The 14153-nt window shown below is 34.5% G+C and overlaps 1 protein-coding gene across 1 annotated transcript in view; it reads left to right on the forward strand.

Moving 5' to 3' along the window:
- Nucleotides 1-13401, forward strand: part of LOC142973867 (RYamide receptor-like) — a 111746-nt gene extending 98345 nt beyond the window's left edge. Inside the window, exons 6-7 of the mRNA XM_076115889.1 lie at nt 4653-4734; nt 13037-13401. Coding sequence (XP_075972004.1) covers nt 4653-4734; nt 13037-13215 — 261 coding nt within the window. The 3' untranslated portion in view covers nt 13216-13401. The remainder of the gene's footprint in view (nt 1-4652; nt 4735-13036) is intronic.
- The last annotated feature ends 752 nt before the right edge of the window (nt 13402-14153 follow it).

A 14153-nucleotide genomic window follows, 5' to 3' on the forward strand; every position in this document is an offset into this window, starting at 1 on the left:
TGAGATTAGCGCGTTCAAACAAACAAACAATCAAAGAAACAAACTCTTCAGCTCTATAATATTAGTATAGATAAATTAGAAGAGACCAATTCTAATACTTTAGCCTGACGCGGGAATCGAACCCCCGGCCTCATGAGTCTCAGCCTCACTCGGATACATTGCAGACCGCGCCATAGACACACACACAATACAACATTATGTCTAGTGTATAGTTACAATCTATTCATAATCAGTAGTACAAAAGGCTCGTCTAACTGATTGACTGAATTGTCATAATTAATCTCGGATAACGCTTTCAAACAATAATGGCTTTGGTTACAATGTAGATAGTTTTGATATATCAAATCTAAAATCATTTTATATGTTAGTAGCTGACCCGCGCAACTTCGCTTGCGTCACATTTGAGAATGGGTCAAAATTTTCCCCGTTTTTGTAGCATTTTTTTATTAGTACTCTGCTCCTTTTGGCCGTAGCGTGATGATATGTAACCTATAGCCTTTCTCGATAAATTGACTATGCAACACTGAAAGAATTTTTAGGATCGGACCTATAGTTCCTGAGATTAGCGCGTTTAAGCAAACAAACAATCTCTTCAGCTTCATAATATTAGTATAGATTAGTTTACACTTTTAGTTTTAAATTGTTATACAAGATTGTTTTCTTGAGTCCCTGATCCACTGCTAGCCTTGGACGTCTAATTGTTGGGAAATAGCAATATTTTAAATTCTTTCTACTTGAATAAGTACAAAAAGAATTTGTTGAAAAAACGACACCTTGCTTGAAATAATGACAATAGCATGTAGTATCGCCACGGTAGCAGATAACGAAATAATATTTTAACAACTCATATCTTAGCCTTGCCTTTCTTTCAACTTTGTTGGAGTCAGCTTCTGATATCATCAGATGCAGCTGAATACCAGTATTTAAGCCTACCCGACCTTCACAACCCAGTACCTTGATTTATAAGCTATCCCCTGGGCGTTAAGACTGGTTGTCAGACTTTCATGGTCGTGAGTGCTGTTAACGACTGTTAAAGATGATTGTCATATTAATAAAATCTCTTTGGTTTCAAGAATCACAAATGAGTACACGGTTCATTAGGTTTCTTTCAGTGAGCTCGTGAGGTACCCGAATATTAAGCTTTTTTGTGTAGAGAAAAGATTTTATTACAAGTTCATTCATACTATAATGCGAAAAGACTTTTTCCCCGACCTAATATAAAAAGCAGTACGCTGTTATGTGGCTAAATAAATAACCGTAAGTCTTACATTAACACATTTCCTTCACGATGAACGGTTGTCCTAAATCCAATTTGTTAAAGGGACTCTGTGTTATATTGAGTCCTCGCTTACGTTGAATGAAGCGAAGCCGCAGAACTCTTGGCAATATCTCAGATACTTCTTAAGCTTTACAAAAGACCGGCGGTCGGGAGGCTTGAGAGAGATTTTTGGTAAGTGCTCTAAACATTTTGCAAAAAATCTTCACACATCTATAGATTCAGGCTTTGTAACTATAAAACCTATATTGTATGATATAGAATTATTTATGTTGCACTATTTCAGTTGTGTCTGAAAACGAAAATCGTGACGAAATAACAACAGCAGCTTCTTGAATTTTTAATGATCATAATATTGTTTGTTTGTCGTATGGTTAGCGGTCAACCTAGCGTCAAAGTTGTTCAAGCCGCCCGAGAGGCCTTTGACGTTCCTTAACGTCTGTTATCTTAGTAGACAACAACCGGGACCGACTTTAAACGTGCCCTCCGAAGCACGGAGACGCCCAGTTCAAATACCACTATGCGGTCACCCATCTATGGAATGACCGCGCCAATGGTTGCTTAACCCACAGATCGTTTACCGACCGGTGAGCGCAACTGGCTATGGGTGCCTCATAATATTGTAGTTACAGTTTATTTTTGCTGTTGTAACGTTTCATAAATTATACTCGTGACTGCATTTTTAGTCGAGTTCAATCGACACTCGATTATCGAGCATAATATAGCCAGATGACGAAACATATTAGTTAAGGCAAAGTAATCAAAAGCGTATATTAATTAAACCCTGTGTAATCAGTGTGAGATTGCGTTACAACGATTCACAGTGTGTTATAAACCCTATTTTTGTTTTGTCGTCTTTTTATTGAATTAATCGATAGAGTATACCATTCTGAGGATTAGAGTAAAACTCCGGGCTCGCTAAGACTTGTACTTTTTTCGTTATTCAGTGTCAAAGTTCCGGAATATCCGACTATTGAAAAACGAAAAAAAATTAATTACAATTTAACGGAAGTACTTATTCCAGAATTTATTTATTCTATCGAAAGAAGATATAATAGCCGACCATTCCACCAATTCCTGAAGCTTTAGCATGAATAGGTCGAGAGATATGAATTTTTTTCTCATTTTTCGTTTTTATTTTTTTATTCATCTAAACCGCCGTAGTAGGTGGTCATTCCTACATCAAAAAATTGCTAATACTTTCTTTTATTTGCAGTATTATTTTTAAAACCTAACTCGCTGGTTTCCAGGAGATATTTGAAAGTTTAGTGATATCCGAAATATCCGCATATAGGGCTACCACTTCAATCAAAACTTAATAAATTTATTTTTATAAAGTTTTAGCTTTTATATCACGACCATAACAAGATATCATAATTTTGTGGCTTAAAATGGCAAAGATTGGGTAATTTTATAAAGGAAATTAAAAAACAAATTAAGAAATTGGCATGATGTTGATTGATACATTTATTTGGAATCTGTCTATAAATTCTAACTCAAAAGACTCAACTTATAGTAAATGAAAGAAAATTCTTTCCGATATCTCATAAGTATACCTATAAATCAACATTCAACATAAGTACTATTACAACATTTTGTTTTTTTTTTCAAAATATTTCTAAAAATATTTTATAATGATTTACAACCATTTTTTTTTAAATCAATTTTATTGTAATTTTTGTGGTATAACAATTTTAAGAATAATTTTTATGTATTTTATATATCTACATGAATTATATACCTATCTATAATTTTAAATCAAATTTTATCATGTATGTACATCAATTGTGTCGATTTTTTATTTAAAAAATACGATAAAATTATTTTCGTCAACAATTTATTTATTATAATTTATACACATATTATGTAATTATATTTGTTGATTTTTTTTCTAAAAAGCAAAATCAATGGTTGTTCCATCTGGAGTTGGAACAATTTTAGGGGACTGAGCGCCAGTCAACCTTAATACCGTAACCGTACTCTGCACTTCAACAACCTCAGTAAGGCGTGACTGAGGTACGTCGTGCAGAACTACGGCCGGGGGGCTTGCCTTAACTTTTTTTTCAAATAAAGGTTTATAATCTTATATAATTTTCGGATACTCGAAAGTGACAACCCTAAGTAAAATTTAAAATTTCAAATATCTCCTGGAAACCAGCGAGTTAGGTTTTAAAAATAATACTGCAAATAAAAGAAAGTATTAGCAATTTTTTGATGTAGGAATGACCACCTACTACGGCGGTTTAGATGAATAAAAAAATAAAAACGAAAAATGAGAAAAAAATTCATATCTCTCGACCTATTCATGCTAAAGCTTCAGGAATTGGTGGAATGGTCGGCTATTATATCTTCTTTCGATAGAATAAATAAATTCTGGAATAAGTACTTCAGTTAAATTGTAATTAATTTTTTTTCGTTTTTCAATAGTCGGATATTCCGGAACTTTGACACTGAATAACGAAAAAAGTACAAGTCTTAGCGAGCCCGGAGTTTTACTCTAATCCTCAGAATGGTATACTCTATCGATTAATTCAATAAAAAGACGACGAAACAAAAATAGGGTTTATAACACACTGTGCGATTTCTTCAATAAAAGTCAGATGCATTTTAATTGAAAAACTTCGACACGGCAGCAACCTCTTCAACTTGAAGATTTTCAATTAAGAGCGTAAAGTTTCGCGTAGAATACAAATGTCAAAAGTACCACGTCATAAGGCTAAGGTCAGAGGGGTATTTTACCAGACTATCGACTATCGACATTTGGCTAGATATCGACAAAATTTCGGTTAAAAAGGAATCAACGCCCCTGTTGGGTGCTGTGGGAACTAATTGGAATGATGGAAGGTGACATAAAAATGTACTTCAAGTACATTTTTATGTCACCTTCCATAATCCATAGTACCGACGACTGTGAAAGTCGCGTAACTGGCCATGAAAATCTTTTTTTCTTCGGACTTATAATAATGTCCTCCTAGCCGATACACGGCTACCGCGGTCAGTTTCATTGAAACTGGCCATCTGTGCAGGACTTTGTTTATAGTGTCCAAGTGTGTGCACAATACACAGGTACACTGTCTATTCCATCACTCTCATAGTTTGGTGGGACGGATAACCGACACGACCAGTGAGAGGTCAGGCGCAGGACCGACGGCTTTACGTGCTCTCCGAGGCACGGTCTTCGACCTCAACTTCCTAACTCCGGGCAATCTCTAAGAAATTTTCTTAACAGAAAATCTCAGAAAAGACTTTTTACCCCGTAAAAAAAAAACACGCGAACGAAGTCGCGGGAACACCAGTAATCTGATAAGCCTAAATAAAGGTCCTTTAGACATTTTTAAGTAAATATTTATGTTAATTTTCCTTTGTTTCGTTTTAGGCGTTTGGGTGCTTATTTCGCATGCGACTGGACACGCCATCGCGTCACCGGTCCAGTGTTTGCGAAGGAGTTCAGATGTCTGGTAAGTTTCCTTAATATATTCTTACGTATTTATTAATAATACGACTTATAAACGACCCAGAGCCTTCTTTTTCAACGCGTATAAGCATTTATTTGGTAGGATATTGTTACCCGTTCGATCGTTAAAATAAATGGCAAGAGGTGACAAAAAACACTTGAAGAGCTTTTCAATTAAATTAATTTTATCCTGAATCCCTAGCTTATTCAACGAAGTTCATTTAGGTGGTAAGTACAGGCAAGGTTAAGGGGAATCTCAATTAGATAAATTTCAAATAAATGGGTATTTTAATTCCATGGAGAGGTCTCCAAGTTACGAAATATAATTTATTTATGATGGAACCACTCGATTACTGTTTCTACTCAAACGTTGGCTGTCCATCGCAGTTTATTGTATAATTTAAGCCAACAAGTCTTTGATGTAAGCTATTCTCGGAATGGCTGAATGATTTCGTCTTTGACGGCTCACTGTAAATGTATTCAACGTGTTTGCTTCAATCGGCGTGAGGGAAGAAACATGCCGATGATTTGAGATCAATAACAAATAGTATTTGTGATTAATTGAATCAAGATTAGTCTTGAGAAATATATAAATAATGAATGCCAAAGTACGTAAATCAATAGTTTCAAAAGAATGGAAATCTCGTTAAGAATGGGTTTTCACATATTTTTCTCGATTAGCATGTTGACATTAAAAAGACAACATAGGAAATACAAAGATACACAACATCACGCCTGTTGTACCCGAAAGTGCAGGCAAAGACGAAATGAAATGAAATATAATTTTCCAATTACGGCAGCACAATAGTTTGTTTTGTCTTTCGACATTCATTGATTTTCTTTTCATAACCAAAACATTTAAGCACTCATTTATGTATGCCTTTCAATTAAACAATAACTGCAATAAACATTAATTGAAATGGAAACAATATTGAAAGTACAGCGACAGAATTAAAACATGTTAAATTAAGTTCCGATGTTCAATCAATCTCGATTGGATATTTAATCCGTCATACATTCGATTTACAAAGTGATTACAACATAAGTAAATAGTATTATTAATATATTATATTTTATTCTCAGTATTTTATTATTAACTAGCTGACCCGCACAACTTCGCATGCGTCACATAAGAGGGAATGGGTCATAATTTTCCCCGTCTTTGTAATATTTTTTTACTGGTACTTGCTCCTATTGGTCGTAGCGTGATGATATATATCCTATAGCCTTTCTCGATAAATGGGCTTTTTACACTGAAAGAATTTTTCAAATCAAACCACTAGTTCCTGAGATAAGCGCGTTCAAACAAACTAACAAACAAAGAAACAAACAAACTCTTCAGCTTTATAATATTTGTATTGTATATGTTACTGTAAAAGCCCGGACTGTGGTAAATCCAAAGATTTTTCGGTAAAACCTAAGATTTACCAACTCTCAATGGTAAAAGTCCGAACAATTCTTTTATTTCGAACTTTTACCTCTATTCACTTGGTAAATCTTAGGATAGGTATACCTCAAGGGCAGGTAAATGTAGCTATTATAAAATAATTTATCAGTTATAAAGAAGGAGTTTTGGGCAAACCGACATGGTTAGGTTAGGTTAGAACCACCTCAGCCTTCGTGGTTATTTTTTTTTAAACCACCCAGAAGGAGGAGCCCCGCGAAATGGGGCTCTGGCGACATCTTCAAACTCCCATTATAACTATGTTACGGCATATAATTATATCCCTAGCAATATCATTATATTCCGGCTCAAACACAATATAATATGACTTTATCAACTTTTACCGTGTCATTATGCAAATTCTAAGATTTGCCAATTAAATGGTGGTAAAAGTTCGAAATAAAAGAACGTTCGGACTTTTACCATTGAGAGTTGGTAAATCTTAAGTTTTACCGGAAAATCTTAGGATTTACCACAGTTTGGGTTTTTACAGTAACATATAGATATTTTGCTTCTAGTAGCATGCGTATCATAAAAGAAAGTGTAAGCGGAGGTACCTAAAATACATTCAACTATCGCCCTTTGCAATGTTAGGCCCGTGTAATAAGGGGCTAGCTGAGTACAGAACACATTGCGAAACTCCAGACTTCTAAAGCAAGAATAAATTGTTCTATTTGAAAATAGAGAACGTTACGATTACGATAAGGAAAATAGCGGACACGTTAAAGTACTGCTCAGTAGCTCGATTCTCTACCACTATCGACTATCGACAACCGGCTAGCTACCGAAACTTTGACATTTAGAATGTACTGCCAAAATGTTTCCTACCACACCCGTCAGAAGCGCTGATCAGATTTTCATACAAAATTTCGCGATGACAGGTCGGTTGTCGGTAGTCGATAGTAGTAGAGAATCGAGCTACCGACCACAATACATAAGCAGCAGTAAACACAATTCGAAATACGATTTTTATCTTTAACTTAACAAATCGCAAATAATAACGTTTAACGTTTACAGCGATTACCCAGTGAATTTTCAAGTCCCTCTTCAAGTCAAATTGGAAAAGTTAAAAAAATGTTAATCAAATTACTTTTTCATATTTGATTTTCAATATTACTGAAGAGCCTAAAGACATCTTAGTAGAAATTCACTTAACGATAAGAAAAAGATCATTCTTAATAATTTATTTTTAAAATGAGATAGAAGTTTAACTGCACGTTTGGCGCAGTGGTTAAGATGCGTACCTTGCCATAAAACCGAATAGATAGTAGATTCGAATCCCACACGGGACAAATATTTGTGTGAAGAGAATGAGTATCGGTTCTGAGCCTGGTGGTTAATTTATCTATATAAAAATTGTATTTAGGAGTATAGTAATACAAGCTTTGCCTAGTCTTAAGGTGAAAAAAATTTTTGTACTAATTCAAAATGTTCGTGTTTCACGCACATTTATTGTATAAAGACAAGAAATTAAGCATCGAAAATTGATGTCGGCATTCAATACAACTCTTGCTAGGACTATATCAATCATTTCTCACAGTTTTGTTGTGATGGGGCTCATCTTCAACGGTACTATCTCATAAATCGTATAAAAACCAGTATAATTTGAACTCTCTATTGTATCCTATTGTGTTGTGGTTTAATAAATTATCTTCTGGATGGATTTTGACAGTCACTTACACAGAATTCGACGTTGCATTTGATTTAATGGTGAAACAGTGACTTGTAATCTCAATAACCTTTATATTTAGAAACATTACTGTAACGCGATTCTCTCCAGTCGAAACTGTCGAGTATCGAAAGTTTGACATTTAGAATGTACTGCCAAAATAGTTACTATGACGCTCGCTGATCGCTGATCAGCTATAAATATACTTAGTACAGAATAACAAACTAAAAGCAGTCTGTATTTTTATTTTACATTTTGTTACTCACATCATAATTTCTTATTTAACGAAGCTCTTGTTCATAAATAGATTCCTAAGTACACTTTATTACTGTACTAAAGTTATAAGAACTTAATTGGTAATTCTATTTTAATACCATTTAAGTTCATAATACTTAAAATAAACTTTCGAGAAGTTTAACTTAAAATTATTAAGCTCTTTTGAAGGCTGTTTGAAAGAATAACGTTGTTATTAGCTTATCATAAAGTGCTACGAAAAAATAATGGTAAAATTTATTTATGTTTTGAACAGCAAATATAGTAATGACATAATGTATACCACTTTATTAAAAGACGAACGTCTATTATCTTGTCATGATAAGTACAGTACATAATTTATTTATTTTTTGTCCGAAATCTTTGAAAGTCGAGAGCTACTAAAATTTCTCGAAGCAATATTTTTTGAGTACGGTTGTGTTTTTCTTAGGTCCTGACGGTTTATATTCATTACAATCTGAAGGCACTTAATTTTAAGAATCTTAAAGAATCTTACTTATAAAGATTTTTACAATTCGAAAATCCGACTCATTTTAACAATTTTCTTTGATAATTCAATAATCTTTTTCCTGTCTCTAAATTTGTAAACACCTGAATATTTAGTTATTCGATTCGAAGTCAAATACAAGATTTTTAAGAGCAAAAAACTTTTAACCTCCGTACGGTAAAGGACAATTTGGTAAAGAAGGGAAAGATAATGGTTATATAAATATGTTAAAACAATCTACGCGCATAAGTTTTTTCATATCCTATACTGCTTCGTGAAATATTTATTACATTTCAATTAACATCACCTCAGTGCGACCAAATCTTATTAACCTTATTAAATGATTTTATATACAGCGGTGGGTTGATCTATTCTCTAGCCGCCACCGGGTCCAATAGATAAATTATGTAAGCAATGAAAGCAGACGATGAGTTTGTATTGGCTATTCCAAGTGATGCTCTGTGCAGTGTTGTGGTCACTGAATAACACGTTCAAAGGACTATCGACTAAGTAATAGATTTTGCAGTTTATCTTTAAGAGGGATACATCACGTTTCTGAAAAGTCGTTGTGTCAATATTACTGAAGCATTATGAGTACGTACACCACTCAAGATTAATTAATATTTTCGAGATGATTATTTACATCTTTAAACTATCTCGGCTTGCACACGTGACGTCAAGTTGTCATATCGTTCTGTCAGTAGCGCGATTCTCTACGAATATCGACTGTCAACGAATGGCTAGCTATCGATAAATTTCTGAAAATTGAATTAGCGCCTACTGCGGGAGTTGTAGGAACTATTCTTGAAGTATATAAATAGTACCGTCTGTAGACAATCGACCTACTGCACATGCCCACGGTCGGTGTAATTTCATGATGTTCAAGATACAGCAAATTGTCGAGAAAGATAAGGAAATCCGTAGCTCGATTCTCTACTACTATCGACTACCGACAACCGACCTGTCATCGAGAAATTTTGTATGAAAATCTGATCAGCACCTCTGACGGGTGTCGTAGGAAACATTTTGGCAGTACATTCTAAATGTCAAAATTTCGGTAGCTAGCCGGTTGTCGGTAGTCGATAGTGGTAGAGAATCGGGGTACCGATCCCACTACTGTATGGGATTATAGCATGAAAGAAACACACAGTGAGAGAGAGAGAGAGACAATAACTGAATAATTAAATCCAAGTTAACAAGTTTTATTCTTATAAATAATATTTATGATTGAAGATCATAAAGTTATGCGTACTTTAATTATATTTCGTTGTTTGTAAACTCAATCAAGTTAAACTAAAACTTAGGCGGAACAAACTTAAATCAATTCAAAATAATTCACTTTAATATTTGTTGTTTTCAGACAAAAGCTGTCAGAATTAACACGGAACTACTTTATTTTGATGAATAAACCTTTTCTAAAGAACAATTGGGAATATTTTATACCTATTACGCAATACTCAATCATATTTTTGAAGTAATAAATATTTTATAAATAAGAACTAACCCATGACTATCCCAACTGCTGGGCGGAATGAGGGAGGGATATTAGGTCTTGAGTCTACCACACTCGCTAAGTGCGGGTTAAGGTCTTTGCATACCCTGAAGAACTGTTCTAAAGAACTTTCAGGCATGCTTCACGATGTTTTGCTTTACCGCTAGAACAAGTAATATTTATCTATACTTACTAATATTATAAAGCTGAAGAGTTTGTTTGTTTGATTGTTTATTTGTTTGTGTGAACGCGCTAATCTCAGGAAATACTGGTCCGATTTGAAAAAATCTTTCAGTGTTAGATAGTCCATTTATCGAGGAAGGCAGGCTATATATTATTACGCTACGAACCATAGGAGCAGAGAAGCAATAAATAATGTTACAAAAACGGGGAAAATTTTGGCCCATTCTGTCTTATGTGACGCAAGCGAAGTTGCGCGGGTCAGCTAGTTTCTAATACACACATAACTTCTAGAAGTCATGTTTGCGTTGCCTGTGGTACGAATCCTCAACTACTTGCTTGGGAGATGCAATTTAAACCACTCAGCTATCACTGCTTATGCAATACTCAATAATATATTTTGGAGAAATAAGGGAATAAAAATATTTTTAAGATGATTATTTCTTGGTATTATGTTTTTACATGCTTACGCTGTGCACGTAATATATTAAGAACATCAATTTATTTCGTTTTCGAACGGAATACGCGGTTGTTCTCTGAAAAGGCATAATGGGTCACGTGAGAACTGAGAGACGCGGTACTAAAGAATTCTCCTTTCTTTTCAAAAAGTACACAATGGTCTCAACCGCAGGAGACATTACGGATTCACAAATCACTGACACAAAGAAGTTTTATGTTAATGTACGGCCATGAGCAAAATTATGTAATGTTCACATTGTCACCTTTTAAATCTTACTTTTGTATGTATGTATGTAGAGAATCGAGCTACAGATTGTGATACTAAATTTTATGGTCGATTGTTGTAGGGAATACAGCTACTGTAGTCATTTTACTGTTATAATTGTTTAAAATGCTATAGAAATCGTGACAGTATATTAATGTTTTTGTTTTTGACTGTACGTAGTATGTAGTTTAAATAGCATAGTTAAATCACGTTCAGATTTGCGTTTACGGTTTCTAATATATTCTGGATCGAAGATCTTATTTCATGATCTATAAAGTTATCCAGGTGTATATAAATTTTACTGCAAGTTGGTTTCTGTAAAGACGTTATAATAAAAGTTCCATAGTAATGTGTTGATGATACAACATTTCAGTACCTTAAACAGTTATTTAGCTGCAAAATAAAAATGCTAACACCTGGTTACATGCAGTGATCCGATCGACATTTTATAAGCTTGGAGTTTGAACGTAAAAGTAATACAGTATACCTGTACCTCGATTCTCTACCACTATCGACTACCGACAACCGGCTTGCTATCGACATTTGACATTTAGAATGTACTGCCAAAATGTTTCTTACAACACCCGTCAGAGGCGCTGATCAGATTTTCGTACAAAATTTCTCGATGACAGTTCGGTTGTCGGTAGTCGATAGTGGTAGAGAATTGAGGTACTGCGTTATAGACTTAACAAGGTTATTTCGAAAAATGATTTTTAGCGTGCGTAAAAAATAAAAAAAATTGTACCTTGATGTTCTAGTTTCATATAAACATTATGAAACTGTAAAACGAATCTATTAATATATGAAACTATGATACTTTGGTTTATCACAAATTATTATTTTTGTGACTACGTTGGTCGCTGACACTATCCATTTGATCAATTATTAAAGCATATTTTGGCTTGACTTAATCCATTTGTATCGAGAAATACTGCAACTCATATTTCTGTTTAATTCCGCAAGACGATAATTTTTTAATCTTTTTTACATATCCATAATATCTCGTCTATTATACTCCACGGTGTAGACAGAGGTATATGAAGTATACACCCATGTTTCGCCATTACACTTTAGTCCTATGTTATAAAGGGCGACCTTATTGCCAATGTACCGACCATCTTACCAAACTCTGGATCTCTTTCTATTGGGAAGTATTCTAATATCAATTAAATCCAACAATCGAACCTACGACCATAATTATTACCAGATACACTACTGACTTCGCCACAGATACAGTCTACTTTTATACACATAAGTACCTAATGTGTTTCATTATTAGTCATTTTCGAGCTGATGTTTCCTTATTACCAGAATAATATTGATGATCGTTCAGCATAGCTCTTTGTTGTCTAACGCATTCACATGATTCGATACTGATGAGCACAAAGGAAATTTTGGTCGTCACAGATTTCCTGGTATATTATTATGATGACACGTGTTCTGGTTTATCAACAAATCCGACCAGTTTTCGCTTTATAAGAGCTTACAGACAGAGAATAAAACAGATGCTTTACCAACTCAACAAAAAGGAGAAAGTTCCCAAGTCGACTGTATTTTTTAAAGTTTGTCACCTCATAAGTTATTGCTGTGTCTTAACAATTGTTTTTATTAACGACGGCTTTTTTGTGAGAACTACACATAACTTATAAATTGAATTGTATTGATCTTATGTGATATGAGGACATTACAATTAACAAATAGACTTTGAAGAAACCTAAAGACCCCTTCATCCTGCTCATGCATTAAACTCAAGGCCTCGTGATTGGCTATTGCATTCACAATAGCCTGACAAACTGAATATTTATAAGTGTTGCGCAGTGCTTAAGTCCGCCACGCCGCTACCGTTGGTCGCAAGTCGTGGGCTCGATTCCCACACGGAACAATTATTTGTGCGATCTACAAATCGCTGTTTCGGTTCTGGTTGTACTTTGTGTTTGTTATTTGTTCCCGTAAAAGTCTCCACAACATAAGAGCAATTATTGGTAAGGGTCTTTCTTAATAAATCCTAAAATAAAACTTATTGTATTGTTGTTTCAGAAATGGTTGGTGTGAACGGTATCTCCCGCCGCGGCACTACCACCAGCTGCCTCAGCCGGCTGCATCGTGCTCCGACGTGTTCGTCGTGCGCGTCCATCAGACGGGGCGTGCTCACCACGCGCACGTGCACGCCTGTCGCCCCCGTCCGAGCACTCTCAGTACGCACACACTTCAACTAGTCACATCTAATACCCCAAAAAAAACTGTGAAGTGATAACATTTTTGGGGTTCTCAAACCCATAAGGAATAAACTGGAGAAGAGAGGATAGGAGAGGACTGGGGTGCATGTACTCCACAATGACTGCTATCTAATTATATTATAACTTATAATTTAATAGGATGTTGTTATATATTGGCGATGGTTTTCGCACTCTTCAAGACAATGAATATTAATAAAATAAATTATTTTTTATTAAAAATCTTTCATTTCTACCCTAGTAAAAATACTACAAATATAAGGTAGGTGTGAAGCCACAGCAAATAAATTTAATTTCAATGACCGAAAACCCAACCGCTAAAGAAATAAATCAATGTATAAACAGAATTGTGGTTTAATTTGTGATTTTAGTTGATTTTACATCAAATTAGCTGGTTTACTTTACGTGGGTTTGAATAACAATTATTATAATGATATGAAATTCGGTCACCTGCATTTTATTCCAAAACTGTTATGGTCCTAGTTTTGAATAAAAGTTTAAATCTACCGAACCCACCACAGAAGTTTTCGATGCCAATTAGTCCTTGGCTAAAAATATAATAAGACTGACAACTTAGTAGTCAGCAATATCCAAAATATGAAACAAGGATATAAAATTTGAAAGATAGAGCCCTATTTTACCTTTCTCTTTTATTACAAACAAAGAACTCTGAGCGAAGTGTGCGTACCGTTTTTTATTAATTTTGTGATATCGAAAAGTCTGTGCGTCGCGCGTGGATATTCAACTTTTAGAAACTCGCTTAAAAAATCAGAAGCTTTTAACGTTTCTAAAAAGGTGATCAATAAAAACTTTGGGAACGTGTGCTACTCGTAATTGTTGCTAAAACTACAGTAATTGAAATATCATGTATTATGGAGATTCGAGCATAATGAAATAATGATTTTAGCTCATGCATTTTT

Source organism: Anticarsia gemmatalis, chromosome 6, assembly GCF_050436995.1.
Source record: "Anticarsia gemmatalis isolate Benzon Research Colony breed Stoneville strain chromosome 6, ilAntGemm2 primary, whole genome shotgun sequence".
NCBI classification, from domain to species: Eukaryota; Metazoa; Arthropoda; class Insecta; order Lepidoptera; family Erebidae; genus Anticarsia; species Anticarsia gemmatalis.